We start from the raw sequence: 22,882 nt of genomic DNA, 5'->3' as shown, positions 1-22,882 counted from the left end.
CTAATGATAAAAGAGAATAGGGAGCTGGGGAGCCTGAGCATTTCACCCTCATCAGCTCTCCAAGGTCTAAACAAACTCCCGACCTCTTGAGTACTTCCTCCCCAAGAGACTGAGGTTGGACCCTCCATCTTTCCTCCATGAAACCTTTACCTGCTGCTTCCAGCCCACTATCCAGGCTCTTGAGTTGAAGATCAGACATGCTTCTAAGTTTGATAGAACTATAGAGCATCAGAACTGAAAGAAACCTTAAGGAGATCAAGTTCCACCCCCTCATTCTACAGAGGAGAACACAGAGAAGAGATGGGCCCAAAATCACAAAGCTGGAATAAGAGCAGAGACCAGATCCCACGTTTCTTACATCTTAACTTCATATGAATCTTTAAAATTCAATTCAACTAACATTAAGGGCACTAACGTCAACTTAAGAGATTCTCTCCTCCTTTAACAGACTCTAATGAAAGTTTTAAGTAGATCAAGTTTTCCTTTAGTGCCCTTTCATTTTCTATTTCTCTGTCTCTGTCTGTCTGTCTGTCTGTCTGTCTCTCTCTCTCTCTCTCCCCCCCCCCCTCTTTCTCTCTGTCTCACAATGCTCTTGAACTGTACCCAGGCTGCCTGAGGTAACCCCTGTCATAGCCTACTCACCCCCTCCTTCCTGTGGTTTGCTCTTCCTACCTTTCCCCACATCAAAACTCAGCAGACCTCTGTTCTGCCTGAGAGATGGGAGAAAGGTCGTCTAGTAAATTAATTCATACCAAATTGTTAATGGCTTAATGTGTTCCTCCTTCCCAAGGAATATCTGAATTTTAACTGTGCCTTCAATGCTTTAAACCAGTGTAGTGAGAAAGACTGTGAAATGGTGAACATTTTAGTTACTGTATCAAGGCCAATGAATGAAACAGTGGCTTGGGAGATAGGGGGCCTTTTTTTAGGCTCCTGAAATCATACCATGTAGACATGTCCTTAATTCTATCAGTGTTTAGGGTTGGCCCTGCCTCCAACTACTGATCCTTTCCTTTCTTCACTACCACCCATACCCACACCAACCCACACACCTTTGCTGCACTACCTCCACCACCACTCCAAACCATTTCTAATCCCCAAAGTTAAACTTGCTTGCCTAAATGAAGTTCCTTCACCCATAATCATCCCTTACAATTCTGATATTCCACTTACACGTATATTGTCACATTAGATCCTCACAATACCACTGTCAGACTAGACAGTGTATTACAATCTTCATTTTGCAGATGAAGAAACTGTCTTAGCGAGATGAAGGGACTTGATCAAAGTCACATGACTAGCAAGCTGTCTATGACTAGAATCCTAGTCTTCCAATTCCAAGTCCAGTGCTCTTTCTACTACATTAACAACTGTTTATTCAGAGTTTCCTGTGACAGGAGGTGGGGGCAGAGGGAAGAAGAGAGGAAAGGAAGAAATGCATCGATATTAATTCCTCTCAAACAGCTTACAATATCATTTGAGAGATAGCAAACATAAACCAAGATAGAATTAAGTACCGACTGGTACATTCAACTGAAGGAGAATCTGAAAGGGACTAACATCATGAGCAGGAAGCTTCCTGGAAGATGAGAGAGGTGAATGGGACTTTGAAGGATAGCAAAAAAGTGAAGGGGTTAGAGTGATGGGGTCTAGGCCAGGATATGGAGGGAAAGTAGACTCTATCTTGCCTATGGCTAATGAAGGGGGGGTGTTGTTTCCTTTCAATGCCCACAGCTCGGATTCTTTAAGAGTTCCAGTCGAGAAAGGAAGACAGAACAGGAACCCAATGCCAAAGTGCTGGAATGAGGCTTCATCTGGGTGTGATTCAATGGGGACAGGACGGGGGTACGCTTGGTGTCTGCAGCCTGTGGAGCGCCCATCTGACCATCTCTGAACCAAGGGGAGAAGAGAAGAGGCATCCCTTTTCAAATGATGTCATCTCAAAGCATAAATTCCCAGGGTGGCTGCAGTCCTGCGTTCCCCAGAAAGGTACTTCAAACTGGTTTTTAAACAACGCTGCTCTACCTGAGCCCTGGCAGCTGAGCGCACACACACACACACACACACACACACACACACACACACACACACTGCTCCTGCCTGGCTTATCCAAAGACCCAGCTCTGTTTTCTCAGTGTCTCAATTTAGAGATGCTTTGGGGGAGCATACCTTTCCCAAGGTGCCAGGATGCAAGCAATTCTTCTTCATCATCATTATTGTCATCATGATCAGATAAAACCTGGGGAAGAAGATTCTAACGGCCACTGCTCATGCTCTATCCCCAACACTAGGCTGTGCAGAAAATCTGAGCAGTGTTGTAGGAGGCACTAAGATTTGGTACGTTCATCTCCTACCCACCTGAAATTCTGCTGACGGCTCATCAATCGTCCCACCCATCCTGATTCTTTACCACATTTTCTCCAAGCTGGATTGGACAACAGCAGGTGGAAGACCTCATGAGGTTCCTCCCTATCCCCTGCCAGATTAACTCAGAGCCAAGGGAAGTCCTACATCCCAAGGAGCAATTTATCCCAGGGAATAAGGTTTTGTTTTCTACCCCTAGCAGTTATGGGATGTGAAGACTCGGACAGGCAGGGATTTATGTCACCAGCCTCAGCAATCAGAGAGGCAGGCTAAATACAAACACACACACACACACACACACACACACACACACACACACACACACTTCCCTCCTTACTCCCCAGCTACTGTTAAAGTGCTTTAGTTTCTCAGTACCTCAGAGGGAAGAGTTTGGATGATGCAAAACATGGTGCTATGAAATCTACATTTCTGGTTTTCCTACTGACAGCCTACAGGAAGAAGGTATTGGAGTTGGTTACCGGGGAGGAGTCAAATCCCAAACTCTGCTCTATGTACCTGACAGTATTCATTCATTTGGCAACATATCCATTCACTACAGCCAAGCTGTGGCTTCTGCCAACCCCTTCTCAACCAAACCCCCTAGAAGGATTCCACTCATGGTCCTGCCAATCCCAAAGATATAACCAGTGGTCTAAGAGAGAAGAGTTTTAGCAGAGATATTTTGATTCATCATCTTCTGAATGCACTGAATAAAATCCTTATCAAATTAAGCACCTTAATGTACAGAGTTCAGTGTCCAACTACATATTCAGGAAACATTTACATTTGAGACATTATGAAAAAACCAGTTTGAAGCATCTTCTACAAACTGTGTGGCTTCATAAGTGTGTGTGTGTGCAAGGGAAACTGACAGGTGTGTACTGGCTGAGTCCACCATGAGGCCACTGAGCCAGAAGACACCGAGGCCAACGGTCTAGGCCTTCTTTGTGCAAAATGGAATTATTTATGCCTTTTGAACTTATTTTTGATGGGAACAGGGGGATGCGGGGGAACCAAGAGCATCTGTCCACCTGTTACATAGTACAATCTTTACTGTCTTAAATATTTTTGAGAATTAAAAATATAATGTTTAAGATAACAATAGTTTTGATCTAATATCCTGTGGTCAGGGTCCTTTCTATCAGGATGACGCTGACTCCATCATTTTTTTCCCCTGTAGGAGGAAAGACATAAAAAGGGCTGCCAACTTCCTTACCTTTAGCAAAGCTGCAGAATCTCAGAATTGGATGGATGCTCAAAGGTCATCTGTCTAGCCTAGACCCTCATTCCACAGGTTGTATCACAAAATTCAGAGCTGCTTTGCCCAGCTTCGGCTCAGTTCTCTAGTAAGGATCAAGATGGTAAGGGGGCTTTAAAACCAAGCCACATAAGAACCAAGTTAGAAAACAGGAGAGACTCAGCATGGAGAAGAATTTAGGGGACTGGATCAGCTGGTTTCTGAGGTCCATTCCAACTTCCAATCTCTGTATAGGGTAACCCTGTAGTTATTTCATAATATTGAAAGGATTATGCAGAATAAAAAGTAAACAGATTTTGCTTGGTCTTAAAAGGTAGCACCCATCTTCAAAAGAAAGCATTTATTTTGCACCTACTTGCATTATAAGAGGGCATCAAATCAGAGCACTAGAAAGAATCATGAAAGATCATATGGTCCAACCCTGGCCTTCAAGGAATAGTGAATATTTACACTCTCCAGTACGGAGAACTATCAAAGCGGTCTAACTATTTCATTTTAGATATGATATTTCAACACAATTTCATACCAGGACTTTGTTTAAAGAACATGAAAATGATTAGCTTTATTTTTCTCACCCTCCTTATCCCAGCCACACTCTTTTCAAGCATTTCACATCATACACAACAGAGACAGAAATCTCTCCTATGGGGGCAGCTAGGTGGCGCAGTGGATAGGACACCGGGCCTGGATTCAGGAGGACCTGAGTTCAAATCCAGCCTCAGACACATACTAGCTATGTGACCCTGGGCAAGTCACTTAACCCCATTGCCTAGCCAAGAAAATGAAAATCTCTCCTATGGCTGTGCAAATAAAAAAACAAACTCTAAAGGCTTTCTCAGTGACCAACATGAGTAGCCAGGATATAAGAAGCCCACTTCCTGAAACCAAAGAAAATTCCCTTCAAGTCAGTACATTACATCAAAATTAACCCAACATAGACAAATAATATAGTTACTCCGATGGGAGAAAAAAAGCAGTGCAACCAAATTTTGTAGATAATTTAAACTAGTTATTCTGGCAGGTTGATATAGTCTATGAAAAGAAGAGTTCAGGTGTTTCAAACATAAAAAATCCCTATGACAACTTCAAGAGCCAATTTGAACTTTTTTTGTTGGACAAGAATATAAATATTCCTCAGAACAAATAGGCTATGGGCTCAGGCTAGGAAGGTTACATAAGCTTTTGTCTGGATGGAATTTACCATAAAGGACTTGACCTGGCACTCTTCACTTACCTTTACGACACCAAAACTGCTCCCCCAAAATAAGCTGGTACAATACATTATGGGTGACTTATGACTGCCCCAGAACTCTGGAACTAAGTGTGCTGTTTTGACTTCAGCTAGATCCCATGGATATTGATGCAGTTTGCATCTATGTATAACAGGTTTAGCATGCATGGTATGGATATGCTTGAGATTAGCTTTCTTGTAAAAGCCAAAATGCAAACATCATTTTAGATTTAAACCAATTACAGTCATGACATCTAAGCTCTGTTATTACCATTATTGAATTCATCCTCTGTTGAAGTTCAGCTCTTGTTCTCCCCACCAAGATAGTGCTACCACAATGATTGCAATTCTTCACTTAGGTTCCACCAACTTTAACTTCAATGATTTTGGTCACATTACTACTTGTTCCATGTGTGCCTCATTGTACACAGTGGGTGCCCTCCTGAAAAGTTGCATATAAATTTAATTCTATTTTACACACAGTAACAGCTACTTAATGAGTTCCCTGTGGCAATTTCTTTCTGGTAAAGTGAATAATCTGCGCACACATCCCCAACTTCTTAACAATATGGTTATTTTAAGTACAATTCCCTCGTGACACAGAGAAGGTTGTCTTTGTGATATCCTGTTCAAGATGTATTCTGAGAATTCCCAGGGGCAACTAGAGTTCACCCCCACATACAAGAATGCTTGATTTGATTCATTATGCTATCTAATCTACTGTGTTGATTTGTTTAATTGTTAAAATGGGCAGGGGGGTGAATCATGTGATTACAGTGCTCTGACAGCAATCAACTCTAGTCACACTGTAGCACTATAACTGAGAAGGTAATTTTTCAGACAGGTAGTACCCACCCTACTCCACCAGCTCCATAACTGCTCAGCTCTTCAGGAAGTCCTTTTTAAGAAGGGAGTCTTTTATATTTGATAAACACAGCTGAAGAAGAATGAATAATCAGTAGACAGGATTTAATTAAACAGAGTTCACCACTACTCTTATCAAGTCTTCCAAAGTTCAGGATCATCAATGCAAAAGACAGAAAGTTTGACTTCAACATTTTCAGGTAGGAAGAGTGCACACAAAGGGAGGTACAGAGAACAAAGAATCATAATCATATGGATGATACACATTTACCCGTCATTATTATCATGGGATAAATCAGCAAACCATTCTTTCATTCTTAAATGGTAACCATGTTAGAAAGTTAAGAGAGAAACCAAGAGCCAAATCAAAGATTAAACATCTGGTAATAAGACCAGTTGGGACACGCCAAATCAAAGACTAAACATCTGGTAATAAGACCAGTTGGGACACGGTCCCATAGCTGATGAAGTTGACATGTAGCCTTGTCTTCTAACATGTGCTCTAGTTCAGACTAGATAGTTTGGACTCATTTTTATACCATTTTCCTCCAATTCGCAGAATATTTTTCAGGGGAAAAAAGCAGTACAACAAATATTACCTACATAGTATTATCTTTTAATGGATAGTAAGTTGTTCCCCAGATGTAACCCTTCTTTGACTAGTATCCCCCATGGAGACAAACTGTGACCATCTCTACCTTAGTTAAAGCAATGTGTAACTGTCTTGTCTAGTTTAGATTGTTGGGGTGGGTTTTGGGGGGGGGAGTAGAATGGAGAGAGAAGCACAGACACTATGAATATAGATAAGATTTCAAAAAGTCATTAATTGAATATGCTATACAAATGTAAAGTACTACTGGTGTCATATATAACTACCTCTTTCATTAGGTTTAATTTGATGCCTTATGATGGTATGCTGGTAACCCAGGATACTTGAAAGTAGAGTAAGGAAGTCATATTTGAAGTCAAGAGGCTTGTGTTCAATTCCTGATTCTGTTACTTGCTATCTGGCTTCACCTCTATTGGCCTCACTTCCTCATCCTTAAAATGAAGAGGTTGGGGGCAGTTAGATGGTGCAGTGGATAGAGCTCCAGCCTTAGAGTCAGGAGGATCTGAGTTCAAATCCAGCCTCAGACACATGACACTAGCTGTGTGACCCTAGGCAGGTCACTTAACCTCGAAAAGGCAAAAAAAAAAATAAGAGGTTGAACTAGATGGCCTCTGTTGGCCTTCCAAATCTAAATCTTTGCTTCTACAAAGGCTCTGCCTTTAAAGGTCAAACATAAAGTTGGCAAGTCTTACAAAACTGTAAAAGCCTCAAGTATGGACCCAGTGATGTAGTATATAAACGCTGTCTGAGGAACAATGTAGTTCATTTCAGAAAGGCTCATCAACAAAAGGTTGGCCATTAGGCAATAAATTTTTTGATGGAGGAAAAAAATACATATTTTTTTTAAAATTACTAAATTGGGGAACAACTTTTCCACTGGGGAATGTTAACTCTTATTATTCTCCTATTCCTGAACTCAGTCATCAACTCATAAAGACTAAGGCATTGTGATCTATGCTGGTGGAATAGCCAAACTGATGAAATCAGATATTTTGGAGTACATAAACATCTTATACCTACGGGACAGAAGATCTTTTAAGAATAGATCTATAGATAATGGATGATGGTGTTTTAAGATGAGAGCTTTAAGGAATTAGCAATGTTTAGTTTGAAGAAAAGCTGACTGACAAGGCCAGGGGCATAATTACTTTCCTCAAGCATCTGAAGGGCTGTCATGTAGAAAAGAAATTAAACTTGTCCTATTTGGCCCCAAAGGGCAAAACCAAGACCAATGAGCAGAAACTGCAAAAAGCCAAATTTAGGCTTAATGTGGTGAAAAACTTCCTAATAATCAGAGCTGTCCCAAAGCAGAATGAGCTACTTCAGGAGGGAGTGAGAGGATTTCCCCAACTTCAAGGAATCTTCAAGGAAAGGTTGGATGACCACTGTTAAGTATGTTAGCAGGGATTCTTTTCGGATATGGGTTTCACTAAATGGGTCCCTTACAACTTTGAAATTCTGAGATACTGTCTAGAAACAAAGGACATCTAACCCCAAAATTCAGAGCTGTAAAAAGTCACTTGCTCAATACCTCAAACTCACCCCCAACATATATATGCTATAACCTCTTCCTCCTACATCAGAAGAGACAACTGTGGTACACATAAGACATTGCTCTTTGCAACAGGGTGCTGCCACAATCTATGTCCAAAAGCTTTGAGAATCAATCCTCCCTTATCTCTGATCAGTCAGTACCACAAGGTTCAAGTACTTAAATGCCATGAAAACTGTTCTCAGAGAGGGCTGATTTATTTATATTTTCTTTCTAGTATAACAGTTCAATACAAACTGTCATCTATACCATACTAGGCACTACATGGCCAGGCTTCTCCCTAACCACACTCAACCCTGACATAAGGCATGACTTTGTGCTAAGTGAGTACAGCCACTAATATTGAATGATCCCTTATTTCGATCCAAAAGACTGGCTTGCCCATTTTTTACCTCTGCTTATAGTTCAGGCAGTTAGTTCTCTATTGTAGATTGGTACTCAGGATCTAAAATTCCCCCAAAATCTGAGAATTCAGATTACCATTCACATCTAAGTATAAATGGTACACTTAGACTTTAGAGGCAATTTAACTGATCACAATATTATAATGGTGGCATATATTCCATTAGCTTTATAGATGGAAACTGAGGCACTTGGAAAAACTGAGAAAACTTCCCCCTCTAGACACAGATGCTTAGAAGTCTTGCATTTAACATGCAATGGGTTTTTTTTTTCAAAAGTTTCTTACTTATATAAGCTAGATTGCACCTAGCCAAATCACTATATTCAATAAAAAGCAGGGTTAACATTACATTAAGATACCATTTCCCACTTCATTAGAAAACCTATTTACAAAAATTTTTTAAAACTACTCACAAATGTAAACCATCCTGTCTCACCAGGTTTGCATTTTCACAATCCCTCAAGAACTCCTAAATACTAAATAGACCAATACAGTGATTCCAAGGCTGGAGTGTTACTTGGATATTTTCCAGATCAGCTTAAGAGCAACTTTGCGAACTTTCACATAAGGCTGTATCAGATGAAAAATTTCTTCTTGTTCCTAAATTGGCTTTGAAAAAGGAATGCTGGTGGGGAGGGGGGAAGGGGAATGCTAGAAGTGGAATATGGCTTTAAAAATCAAACTACAAATTACTCACTAGTGATATTTTCCTACTGATTCAGATACAACAATCCTGTTCTCTAACTTGACCAAAGTAATTTGACAGGTGGCAAACGTACACACTATATTTTTTAATTGTTTTTTTCCCTGAAAGTCTGACTACAGGCTCAGATTATATAAAATAATCTCACTCATAATCCAACTCACATACAAAAAACCTAGGAGTTAGAAATATGTAAGGAACTTTAGACAAATTTTTTTTCTATTAGTCTTGTTATATGCTACATTAACACAACAGCCATCACTTAATAAATCAGATAACACTTTGAAAGATTTATCAAGTTGCTTCCTGTGACTATTGTAACCAGAAACTGACAGCCTAACTGGAGGATAAACTGTGAATTCTGGATGAGATGTCCTTCACTGTTATAAGACTGAGAAAAGTACCATAAAATCACCTTGTTTAAATGTCATGTTTTCACATAAGATGATCTCAATTACAACAATCTGAACAAAGATGACCAACTTCAAAAAGTTTATATCTTTATTGATTTAGGTACACTTTTTTCTTTATAGAACACTTTTATTTTCCTAATTAGTTGAGCTCTTCAAGCCATCTGTTTCCATAAGAGTGATTAAGAATGGAGGAGTTCCTGGGTGTCATAAAACTCAAATAAAAAATACTATCCAGTATATAAATTATCAACAGGGCTCTAGTGCAACTGACAGGTTTACTCTCTTTATTAAAATCAGGTAAACAATTTGACAAAAGTGCACAACAGAATGACATCATTGGTAAGTTATAAATCACAGTGAAATTACTGGAGTACAGCAATGCAGATCATCTGAACAAGGTATCAAGGGTGAGGCAATTTTGAAGCCAGAGGACCAAGGACTTTCCAAAAGATATTAGATTCAGCCTGTACAGTTTCCCTGTCTCTCCCACTCCCAAGTTTTGCAGCAAAGAAAAGGTACACAATACAGTAAAGAACAGTTTTAATTCCCCCTGTTCTCCTAACACTCCAACTCTTTAAGAGCCATAAACAATGCTACATAAGGACAAACTTAAAATAATAAGACTTTTTTCACTTAAAACTTGCAAGCTTCATCTTGTCTCCACTGATGCCTTCTTAACAGCTAGCTGATTTAGATCCCCACCTCTACAATATAGTGGACCCTGTATTCCCAGCATGAGACCAAAACCGAAAAGGTGCTCATCATTTAGCATTATCATAACCCGGCACACAGATGTCAGGATACACTCCACAATTTATAAAGTCACTGTACCTTCCTTAAACAGTAATACAAAACTGAAATACACCTATCCGAACATGAATACAGTACATTTATTTCACAATTTACAAACTAATATATCTTCTTCCCACTAGTCTCAGTGTAATACCTACTGTAGATCCCAAAACAGGAAAAGTTTACAAGGCTGGAAGAGCAGCTCTATCTTCTTTTAAGAAAGGGAGAAAACTAGTACTCTACCCAAATGTGAGCAATTCTGCTAAAAAAGACTACAACACAGATGGCCTTGAAACCTGTCATACTTTCTTAGGAGTTATCATTAAACTATTAGTAATTTTCTGCTTTTAGAAAATCTTTCTCCGAGCTCCATAGCTTTTCAGAGTAGGGCTGAAGACAAAGCTTAAGATACTGCAGAATAACTTTCCACTGACCAAATGGCAAAACGATCTGTTTAATGTTATAGTACCTTGTCTGAAAAGGAAGTGTTATCTGCTGTTCACTGACATGCTGACTGTATTCAACCGTAATTTTTTTAAGCACAAAAACTTGCTGTCATAAAAATAAGCCCTTTATATTTGTTTTACCTGTATTTACCTACTTGCTAATTCATCCACAAGCCGCTCTCCTGCCAGAAAAATGGAGGTCTAAAGCAGTTATGTGGGTAATTTAGGCCCTTTCCAAAAAACAAAAGTTTCTGCTTGAAAAGTACAGATAAAAGGAAGTGGCTTGTACTATCCAAATAATTGTCTTAATTGCAGCGAAAAACTGGCCACGGAGTGCTGTTTGCTTTAGGTTTCTCTTTGAAAGATATTTATCAAGTTATATAGGTACTATCCCCAAAACATCTCCCTTCAACCTCTAACATGGGGACAGTTAGGTGGCGCAGTGGATAGAGCACTGGCCCTGGAGGCAGGAGGTCCTGAGTTCAAATCCGACCTCAGACACATAGCACTAGCTGTGTGACTCCGGGCAAGTCACTTAACCCCAATTGCCTCACCAAAAAAGAAAAAAAAACTCTAACATATAATACAATCCCGCTACTTAATGTTAATGTGTAACGAGAACATCCTTAAAATTTAACAGTTGTCATTAAACTTCCAGCATAAGGAAATTAACCTCTTACCGCATACAAGAGGGAGAGTGGAAAAAAAATGAAAGCTTAATGATAGCAATTTTTAAAAGCTCCCATTCAACACAGCAGCTGGGATCAGGTGGCATGCTTAAGGCTATTTGTTGGGAAGACAATACCAATTCTTGTTGTGAAATCCAAATTGTGCACTGGAGAACCCATGTTTTCAGCTTTAAGGATAGACCTTTTCTTCACACCCTCCCATACTTCCTGCCAGCTGGCATTGATTTGCTGTCCATTCCCCAAGTTAAATAGCCATTCGAATATAAATTTCCATTGCCAGATGTGTTAAAATAAGGCAAAATCCCAACAAGTTTCTTGTGGTTTCTGAAAGTACTTCTAGGCTGCTAGTATGTGCAAACATATATAGCAATTGCTGAGCAGCACAAAGCAATTCTGAGATCTGTAACAGTATTAAAGAATATTGACAAAACAAGACATTCCTACACCAAAAAATGAACACAAACCAGTGCAAGTGACTGAAAAATGGACAACATACAGTATGAAGAAAGCTAAGGTACCAATAAATACCAGCTTTATTTTCTGTTTGGTGGGGGTTTTTTTCCTGTAAGTTGAGAGAGTTTGGGAAGAGTTAAGCCAAACATACTTCATGTCAGCTGTATGGAAAAAAAAAAAACAAGAAAAGCAAAAACAGGCTTATAGATCACTTGTTCCAAGAATGGTTTTATACAGATATTTTACAATACATATCTTAATTTATTTTACAAGTTGGAATTACATCCTGAGCAATATAGTGCAATTAAGTTCTACTGTAAATAACAGTACAGAAGTTACCAATTAACATTGGAGCAATTCATATTTTATTCAAATGTTACCAAATACCTTTCTCCTATTTTGCCAGCATTGTAATCAATACAGCCTTACTTGTTCTCAGCATTCAATCCTCCCTCTTAAAAATAATTGGGGATTATTTAAACCTATAGATGCCTGTGTATCCATAAGTAATTATTTGTATCATTTAAAAGGACATCATAAATTAGCAAAGTTTAAAACAATTATGGTCCAGGGCAAGAGAAGGGACAGAATAAGTTCCTAAACAAATATAGTGAAAAAAGTGCAATATATTTACTATTTTTAATTTTGGTGCCTTAAGAACATATCAACATTAATAATATCACCAAATAAATGCCAAGAAGATCACATTTGCTCCTTGGAACTGTCAAAAAAGAAGGCCCTTAAGTCTGTAATACAAAGTGCTTGATCCTAACAATGAGGAAGGTGTGGACTAATCCTCTTTATGAACTGTAACCTCTTTCAGAGCACCAAAAAATAAGGGACAGTGCTACCTACTCACTGGTAGTATCAAGGCCTGTGATTTTTAAATTAATATACATTAAAATACCTCCTTCAAACCACATCAGACTGAAAACTTTTCTCATAAAATCTGTTTAGCAAAATAGAAATCAATTACTGTTGCCCAATTCATAATCCATATCTAACTGAAGTAGAAAGACATACAAAATACAAAATTGCCATAACTGTAAAATTACCTTGCACATTTTCCCCCCATTCTTGAAAGGAAAAAAATTAATATCCCTCCCCTGCCTCCCCCCACCAAAAAAACAAGCATTTCATTTTATGGTGTTGCACTATTTAAGGCCCCAGGTGGTTGAGTTTGGCTTGGTCATTCTGTTCTACACTGCTTAAACTGGAACCTTTATTATTATCCCACAAGGCAACATACATATATGAAACACAAATTAAAACATTAGCAGTTGTTTTTGCATTTGAGGGTTTGGAATTGTGACAAACCTAAACATTTTTCTGCAAAACAGAAGTTACGCATCCACACTTATAGTAGCTGAGTAGTTCATTTGGCACCGGACAGGAAATAAGAGTTATTACAAGCTACATTCACATTTCAGATATGTATCCTCCCTCTGAATTTCTGGTTTACTATTTTTTTAATCACAAAATATTCTTTCAATCTGACAGTTTTAAAAATCGCAGTTAAAAACAATCAACAGAACATTCCAAACTACCTGTCAGAACAAATACAACATTCTGTTGTTGAAAAATCTGTAGCTCTCAGACAGAAGTACCTTTTCAAAGTAACACTTTACAAATTACTTTTCATCATAAAAAAATTTCATTTCATACCACACTTGTGATTCTTCTACCTTTGTCAGAGACTAATAAAAGAAATGTATTTTTTTTAAAAGTATCCAGGTTCCCTTTCACCCGTCATAAGCATCTTCTTAGGGAGGCACTAGCTATTTCCCCCTGGAAAAGTGGTTTTCATATTCAAAAGGAAGACACCACAGGAGGGTAAAGTGAGTAGTGAAGGTAGGTGGCATGAAACAGGACTTACAGTCGTGTTGTGACAATCTGTTTCATTATAAAGGCTAACATTCATAATTCATACATTAGTGGAAATTCTAGGTCAAATGCTGTCTCTTCCAAGTTGTACAAATTATATGAAAATATCAGCAAAGAATTTTAGAACTCAACCTATTGGAAAAGGAGTTCAAGAACAAAAGCCTGCTTATTCTCTAGAAAGCCCTCTTCAATGTTCTCTAAAAAGAACTGGTTTGATTAAAATTGGGTTTTGTTACCATCCTTCTCACATTCAACATGGCAAACTACATCAATTTCAATGGACTGAATGATAACAATTTGTAACCATTATTATTTTAGCATATTTATTCACAATAATTTAATACTGTATTTTCCAAATCTTCCTTATGTTTTAGTGTGTTGTTTATATTTCATTCAAAAAAGAAAGATCACTGGAAAAGTGGGGGGAAAAAAACCTGCCAATTGTTTTAGTGTGAACTGACAACCATAATGGGCAACTGCAATGAATCACTGGGTTTCTATTTCTTCCTTTTCTCCAAAAGAAAACTTTAAATCATCAAAACTGCTGCATAGATCACATGTTGAGATAGGCTTTTAAACAGAAATACATTTGTACATAACTGTTTAAAACATTATCAACTGCAAATCATAAATGTACCTTAGTACGATTAAACAAAATAGTTTATATTTGTTTCTTTAAAAAAGAGGCAGGGAGAGGTAACCTGACCAATATCCAAAGATACCATATTATGGTTATACCAAGGTTTTCCTTGGGATGTTATCTGTAATTGACTCCAGTCTGAGCAAGAGAGACCAAATATAGAACTGAGGATAAGACCAAGGGAAAGGGAGGGTAGGGGATGATGGAGAAGTAGAATTTATAAACACTTAATTCTATTGTCTGTGATTAAAGTCCTTTACTTTTTTAGCACCACATTTAAAGATTTTACATATCCAGTCACCTAATGAAATTCAACAAACTCTTCAAGAGTTCTGGGGATCTGGTTTTGGTAGTTAATGTTATAAATCCGAACTGCTCGGGCAGCCAGGCACTTAAGGCTCAGCTTCATTTGAGTTTTAAGTAATATTTCAGACACCCCCGTCGTACTTTTGTCTAGCGGAGTCTTCTTCTGTTTATTCGTCATGTCAGTGTGAGCGCCAGCTTCCACTAGGCTAATGATGATAGAATGCAAGGTCAAAAAATCACTGATGGGCCTGTTGTACTGAACAATAATATGAAGGGGACTATTTCCCTCATTGTCAACAGCATTCACCTCAGCACCGCAGTCCAAAAGGAGTTTAGTGACAAGCGCATTGGGAAAACTGCAGACGTCATTTGTGTGGAAGTCGTCTACTGGGGTGTTAGAGTTGACAGCAAGATGCAACAAGCTCGACCCCTCTCGAGTTCTGGGATCGAGGTGAATCAAGTTGTAAATCTGCTTATTAATTCTTGACTGATCTTCCTCGCTACACTGTGTTTTGGTGGAGATGCACACCAAATATAAAAAGGTAAAAATATTGCATTCATAGTTGTCCAGGGTGGTGTGGATATCAGCGTCTTGAGTACTTTTCACCCTAGACATCCCTTGTTCTATTTCTAAAACACAACATCTCAAAACACTTTCTATGTCCTTGGCCTTTACCGGTTCATTCAGATGTATCATCTGTGAGAAAACTTGAGCGAACCTTAAAAGATCTTTGTGAGTGTTTCTGTTACCTTTTTGCCTTAAATGCAAAGCATGAAGCCACAACTTGATACACTGTTCAAATTCCATGTTATCAGCATAAACAGCCCCACGGTAAATGATAGGATGAGAAACATCAATGTTGTCTGAGCCTAAAATCCGTTCGCGAACTATCAGGCCTTCCATGTGAAGAGCATCTCTGTCTTGCCTAATGGATTCTAGTTCCTGAGGATTTCTGCATTCAGTTCTATTTCCATAAGCATCAATCGGTGGAAGAACCTCTTTTTCAATAACGTTTTCACGATCTTGATACCTCTCCAACATCGCTAAATATAAATAGTGGTATGTTTTCATTATGTCATAGTTCTCTCGGTCATTTGCAAACGAGGCACCCAAAAGTTCCAAAGCTTCAATTCTACTTTTTCGGTCACAATCAGCATGAGAAAGTAATAATTCAACAACATCTGCCTTACAGCTTTCAGCAGCTACTTTTAACGGAGTCATTCCGTGGCCATTCACCACCATTGCAGCTTTCCACCTTACCAATTCTCGAACGATCTCCAAGTGCCCAGCTTCGGCTGCAAAGTGTAATGCCGTAGCCCCACAATGTGCTTTGGCATTGGGATCTGCATGTTGTTCTAAAAGATACTTGACCACATCCGTGTGTCCTTTATAAGCTGCAATCATAAGGCAAGTGTTGTCATATTTGTTGGCAATGCTGATGTTGGCATTATTTTCTACCAGATATTTAACGATGTCCAATCTGCCATCAAAACATGCAGCCCGCAAAGGTGTTGAGTTAGTTACTGTAGTATGGTTCACGTTGGCTCCATGACTGACTAGAAGTTTGACAACTTCAAAATGTCCAGCTCCTGCTGCACACCAGAGGGCGGTGGCTCCATCAATGACATAACTATAAATGTAAAAAACAAACAATTAAAAATTCAATACCTCAGAATACAATACAAATTCCTAATTTAAATGGTACACTTTTTGTAAGGTCCTACAAAAAAGCCTATATAAAGCCAAAAGATATAGCCAGAGCTAGACAGAATCCTAAAGCTATCTATTCTAATCCCCTTATTTTACAACTGAGGAAACTGAGGTTCAGAGAGATTCAATAACTTGCCATGGTCATATTTGTTGGTAGAAGAACTGCAACTTGAATAAAGGTCTTCTTACTCCAAATCCAACTGCTCTTTCCTCCATACCAAAAAGACAAATGTATTGGCCAGTATCCAATTTATCTATGAATATACTGAAGCCCTGAAAAAGGCCTTGAAAGAATCACTAATTTCCCTATGGCAAAATCAAAATTAACTCTGGAAAGCCTACAGTAAATCTTCAACTACTTCTACAGATCATCAATTACCTAACAATTTTTCCTGAGGCTGACATAGGGGAAGCAAGATAGGAATGGATGCCAATCTTCCTCTTTTTCAGTCCTTCCTATTATCTTATCTCCCTTTCCAAAGATCGATATTAATGCTACCCAATTTTCCAAGACAATCTGCAACACCAATAACACTTGTGCAGAAGGATGTGGATCAGTACAATCTTTCTTTTCCTTAAAAAGAGTTTGGAATATGCAAACTCTCCCTATTCTAGCTCCCCCACAAAGGTCAAACTACTTTTGGAAAAACATTAATGGCTGGAAAATAAACAGCACTCTCTAAGAACAAAGGAGTCTTTCCCCATATACCTCAGTTCATAACAGGTCCTCCTGACCTAGATAAGCAGTTTATAAGCCTAAATATAAGTGGGCTCAAACTATCTTCTATCTAGCCACTAGACCTCTTGCTTGCCAGATCATTTTTTCTACCCCATATTTGAATTAATAACTTTTAGATCTAACAGGTAAAATTCTACATGAAAATTCCAAACCCTGTGAGGAACACTACTGTAATTAGACCAATTAGAATTAATCTTTTATGAAGAAAATAAGGGTAAAACTTACTGCCATATGATGGTATAGATTATAAAAAACTACATACTTAATAAGCCTCATTATAAATCATCTCACTGTATCATAAACTTAGTAATACCACCAGTCAAATTGTGTTCCTTAAGCATAGTAAAAAAAACCCACAAAAAACAAAAATAGTATAACTCCATTATCATGGATATTACTAGTGATCCAAAACAGCAGCAAAACAAAATACTATTTTTACTGTAAATAGAATATCAAGTCTATAATAAATTAATGCTATTTTTTTCAGCTAACAACGGATAAAACAAACTGTTCAAAAACAAAAGGTCTTATGAATTTTCTTTTAAAGATTTAAGGAAATAAGTTGCTTTAAAGAAAAAATGTTTTTAATTATTGTGAATTGTGAAATGTTTTTAATCATAAGTGAACACAAGTATATATACTCAACTCAGCACAGAACTGAATTGTACTGAATAACATTATGCCATTAAAAATATATTCACTTTAACATTTCCCCAAATTTATCATTACATTTCACAATACATTTCCTTAGAAAATCTTACTTTAAAATATCATCAGATTTATCCAGAAGCACTGTTACCTGGTTTTCCTGAAGTAATGTTTTTAAAAGTTAAATTTGTAAAACCAGCTACATTAACTTTAAACTATTAGAAACATGAGCCTGGAAATATATTTTTTAAATTGACTTCCACATTATGTAAAATATAAAAGCTTAGAATGATGAAAACAAATTAAATTTTTCTGTCATTCACTGTCATTTCAATCGCTTGTTCCTTGAGCTGCATCACCTCAAGATGCTTTATTTGCAAATCACAAAAGATATAATATTTAAATTACGTATCTTTGGTTAAGCTACAAAAGGAAATCTCTAAAGAAAATGAGGGAAGGTAAATGAATATAAAATTCATTACATAATATTTCATAAAAGACTATCCTTTTATAAATCTTAAACACTTGGAGAACTTAGAAATATCTAAATCTGAAGTATAATAGAGAACAGGCAGATTACAGGGAACTGTATCTGTGGTTTACACAAAAGATGTTTCTCTTTCTATGCTAATTAGCTTTAAATGAAAAAATACACATTGCTTCAAATAGAGTTCTACAAGTATTTTTAATGACAGAAAATTCATATATGCAATGTGGTCCTTACTGAAAAACAATTAGCTTTCTAAAATTAAACCAAAATTACAGCACAAATTCTGGGTTATGCATTTTGTTTTAGATTCAAGACTTTATAGCTAGTTTTCAAATTTTCAAACAAAAAGAATTTACTGGGGATAGTGTCAAAAACTTCAAAAAGAAGATAATATTCTGCCTCCAATTATGTTTGTTTCTCAATTCTTTCATGATATCACACGAATTTGAGATGGAAAAACCTTACTATTTATTAGGTGATCAGTATTTAATGTTAATCAAGACTTTAACAATCATTTATTAAGTAATTTATTAGATCACAAGTTTCCTGAAGTATATACCCTGCTCACTGACTCATTCAACCTAATTTCAGAGAGCTCAAATGATGGAGCTCTCACCATTTCTCCCCATAAAAGCTAATTTCAATTATTAGTGCTAGTGATGCCAAAGCACCTAAAAGAAAGTCATCAGAACTTCATCTTATTTCCCCCCCTTTCCTCACAAAGCTCCCCCTACCACATGACTTTTTTTTAAAGTACAGCCCAACAACAGTCCCTCAGAACTCATTGCCATCACAGTATTCCAGGGGTCACATGACATATCACCCTCCCTTTGTTCTGTTCATTTTCTGTAACATTCTTACTTTAACAACTTTCCCTTCCTAGGAATTTTTCTTCTCACTTCCTACTAATGAAATCTTTCCTGATACCCATTTCACTCCTACTCCTCTATCCACTGGCATATAAGGGGGAGAAAATTCCAAAGGTTACTGCTGTAAGTGTGAACGGTGACATTCATCATTTACACTAAACCAATGCATGGATATTAACCAAAAAACTCATCCTGGCCATCTATCTTAAGAGTGTCACCCGGATAAAAGCATGAAGTTTTTGCCGAGTACCTTTCAAAAGCCATTCACAGAGGGGATAAGTAAGTGAGCCTCATGTTCTTTACATGTTGCTCATTAACATTTTTGTAAATAGTCTAGAAGACAGTAAAATCGAACTGTGAAAATCACAGATGGGGGCTAACTTTTTCTAAACAGCAAAATGTCAAGATGACTATAAGACTACAGAAATAGCTTAAGAGTTGTATGAGTAGGCAAAAAACCTTCATGAGTTCCATTTATCAGAACTATACTTAGAAGTTTACTAGACTAAGCTCCATAAAGACAGGGACCACGTCTATCTACATTTTGCATCACACTCAACACCTAACACAGTAGTCTACACACAATTCAATTCAACTCAACAAAAGTATATTTACCACCTAGTAGGTGCTAGGTAGGCACTGGGAAAATACTTCAAAACTTCAATTAATCTGTGATCACAATGACATCTTTACTTCTTTCTACAGATCAAACCACAGTACAGACAAGCACTCTCATCTTGTTCAAGTTTGATACTTATCTTCCCATAAACTGACCAAAGCTGGTCCTCCCTCTTGCAACTGGGGATACACAAGCAAATATATATCTTTTGGTCTTGCCCTCAAGGAGCTGATATTCTAACAGAGGAGGGGAGGAAGAAAGCACATAACATGAACAAAGTGAAAATGAGGTAAACTGAGGGAGAGCTTAAACAGTTGGAATATGTAAGGCTTCCTGAAAAGAGGAACATGATTAATAGCTATATCTCAGAAAGGGGTCTCTCCAACTCAACCATATTTTTCTTGAGGGTATCTTGTCTTCCTTGATATCTTCATCTAGCATGCCTCCAGATTAAAAGAGGTCTAAGTATAACGTATAAGCACACAATAAATGTTTTTTGACTGAATGACTGAGAAGAAAGTACAAAATGGCTTCATATGATGTCTAGTAAACTAGTAAAAATAACTCCACAGGTTTAAATATAGATATATACACTCTAAAAGGCTTTAGATAAATTCCCCAATGATGGATCCATAATGAGTTATTAAATGAAGTATACAACCCTAACCTTTTGAGATTAAGGATAACTGATTTAGAGTTGACAGATACATCAAAGGCTATCTAGTCTTTTATCTAGTATTTTACAAACGAGGAAAATGAAGAAGCAACAGTCTCAAAACATATTCATTGATACCAATGAGTTATGGAGGATGGGTGGCTACGAGTCTGACTCAATATGGCATTCATTACCTACTTTTTAAAACCATTTCAAAATATTTTTTTGAAGAATTCCCCTTAGAACTTGAAATGGGGGGGTGGGCGTGGCTAGATGGCAGCTAGATGGCGCACCCGGCCCTGAAGTCAGGAGGACTTGAATTCAAATCCCACCTCAGACCAAACACTTGACACTTACTAGCTGTGTGACCCTAGGCAAGTCACTTAACCCCAATTACCTTAAAAAAAAAACTTGAAATGGGAAAGTAATCAAGTAACCCTCCTATATTGTTTTCATTCATCCATTTTTAAAACTTATCAGAACAGATTCAGATTATGTCCTTAATGGTTTGTTACTGGAAAAAGGAATGTTGGAATGGATGACAGTGGCTGAGAAGGTGCTATATATAAAGTAGGTCCAGGGACTACACCCCTTTTTATCACTCTGCTTTCCTAGGGGTAAGGAGGTAGAAGGGACCTTGAGAGTTTTATCAAGTCCAACATTCTCAAAAAGAAAAAGTTGAGGTCAGAAGAGATTAAACGACTTGCCCTGGATGATAACAACTTACAAGACTTGAACACAGGTGAAATTCAGTATTCTTTCCACATCACCAAGCACGATTTGTCATTGGACAGAAAGAAGGAAAGACATTGAAAATGGTGTGACAAGAGTTATCATCATAAACACTTAGCGAAAGATAATGGCAATAAAGGAAATATTACAGCTACATTGTTTTTGTATTAACTATAAGCATAAGACATTAAACATCAGTGAAATGCTTCAATTCTCAAGTTTCATTTTATTCAATGATAACTTGCTCAAGTATTTTCCTCTCATCTAAAACCTGTAAGAAAAGTTTCCTTCCTAAAACTGAGGAAAAACTACCAAAAATTCAAAGAATTTTGGGAAGAAAACATAAATTTTGGTAGAATTTTAAACAGACTGTTTTTAAGTAATAAAAGTCAAAGGGGGAAAGATGTTTGATACTTGGGATAAATTAACTTCAAAATAAATACTTGGCATAAGTAACTACGAAATACATAATGAAATCTCTACAAGAAGACTCCAACTATGGATGGTGTACATCACCCTCATTCCCTCACCAGTCCTTTCTTTATTCCATTTCCTACTTCCCAAAGGGTGTGCTAACGTTTACCTTGAATAGCTAAACTTCTGAACTTCTCGACAGCACTGGGGATCAATTCTCGGCCCTGCCCCGAACAGGGATGGAGCAAGGTGTAATTTGATGACCGCATGCCCTCCTCCTGCCTCAGGGCGAAGCGGGAGAGCCCCAGCCGGGGCTGGGCAGTTGCACGGGGCCATCGGGGCCGGGGGAGGCCCGGGCCGGCAGGGTACGTACCCGTCGAAGCGGACAGTGCCAGTCTGCTGGGTCTGCACCCGGTAATGCTCCAGCAGCAGGCGCACCACCTTGGCATGCCCGTTGCGCGCCGCGATGATGAGCGGCGTGGAGCGCTGCCCTCCCTGGTGGCTGACATAGCCCAGCAGGTAGCGGATGTCGCTCTCGGACCGGTTCAGGAGCAGGGCGGCCAGGGTCAGCACTCTCCCCTCGCTGGCCGCCTTGTACACGTAGCCGGCCAGACCCTCCATGGTCGCCCCCGCGGCCGCCACCACCGCCGCCGCCGCCTCCTCCGTCTCCTCCACCGCCGCCGCCGCCTGCCCCTCGAGGCCGCCTCCGCCAGCGCCTCAGACCCGGCTCCGCACCGCCCATTCAACAGGGGGCCGCCGCCGCCGCTCGGGGGCAGCAGCGGAGGCCGGAGGAGGGGAGGGAGCGGCCGAAGGCACGGGGAGCAGCAGCCGGTCGAAGTGGGGACAGGGGGACGTCCCGGGACCCGCTCCCCGACGGGGCGGACAGCGTCAGGGCCGCCCCCTGGCCCCGAGGCGCCGGGCGCCCGCTGAAGGGGTCTCCATGGCGGCGGTCGCCCCGGACCTGGGGTCGGACCCCTCCCTTCTTCCCCCTCCTCCTCCTCCTCCCCCTCCCGCGGTCGAACGGGCTCGCGCCGAATCTACGGGTGGCGGGCCAGACCCGAGGGCCTGGGAGGCCGGGGAGAGCGCAAGGCTCCAAGGGAGGGCTCGGAGCGGGTCCGGCCCGAGGCCTCCAGCTCCGGCTCCTGCTGCTGCTCCTCCCTCCCTACTCTCTCCCCCCCACCCCAACCCGAGTATCCAGCAGGAGGCGGCTCTGCTCGCGCCGGTCTGTACTAGCCTGCAGGGACCGGCGGCGGCGGGGATTGCGGAGCCCCCGGGGCAGAGACTGAAGGGCCGGCTCGCGGAGCGGAACGGTGCCGCCACGGCTGCCCCCAGAACTCCGGGACGGGAGGAAGGGAAGCCTTGGGAGGAGAGGAGGGCGGGGAAGGGGCGGAGGCCAA

At 39.5% G+C, this 22,882-nt stretch overlaps 2 protein-coding genes across 3 annotated transcripts in view; one reads left to right on the top strand and one right to left on the bottom strand.

Annotated features, from left to right (window-relative positions):
• ITGA11 (integrin subunit alpha 11) overlaps window positions 1-3,417 on the top strand; it is an 81,252-nt gene extending 77,835 nt beyond the window's left edge. The window contains exon 26 of the mRNA XM_020982483.2: window positions 1,735-3,417. Coding sequence (XP_020838142.2) covers window positions 1,735-1,806 — 72 coding nt within the window. The 3' untranslated portion in view covers window positions 1,807-3,417. The remainder of the gene's footprint in view (window positions 1-1,734) is intronic.
• A 6,055-nt stretch (window positions 3,418-9,472) lies between these two features.
• Window positions 9,473-22,882, bottom strand: FEM1B (fem-1 homolog B). 2 transcript variants are annotated; one of them, XM_020982501.2, is made up of 2 exons: window positions 21,859-22,882; window positions 9,473-16,239 (listed from the first exon to the last, which is right to left on the bottom strand). In XM_020982501.2, exons 1-2 carry the CDS (start codon window positions 22,104-22,106, stop codon window positions 14,604-14,606), a joined length of 1,884 nt encoding a protein of 627 aa, XP_020838160.1. In that variant the 5' UTR covers window positions 22,107-22,882; the 3' UTR covers window positions 9,473-14,603. The 2 variants fall into 2 exon arrangements, with proteins under 2 accessions (XP_020838160.1, XP_078007349.1); XM_078151223.1 differs by lacking the exon at window positions 21,859-22,882 and adding an exon at window positions 21,655-21,845.

The sequence above is a fragment of the Phascolarctos cinereus genome, unplaced genomic scaffold (assembly GCF_003287225.1).
Source record: "Phascolarctos cinereus isolate Bilbo 61053 unplaced genomic scaffold, phaCin_HiC Scaffold_3;HRSCAF=262, whole genome shotgun sequence".
In the NCBI taxonomy this organism is placed as follows: Eukaryota; Metazoa; Chordata; class Mammalia; order Diprotodontia; family Phascolarctidae; genus Phascolarctos; species Phascolarctos cinereus.
Note: the sequence above shows the minus strand (reverse complement) of the source record. Positions and strands in the feature narration are given on the sequence as shown.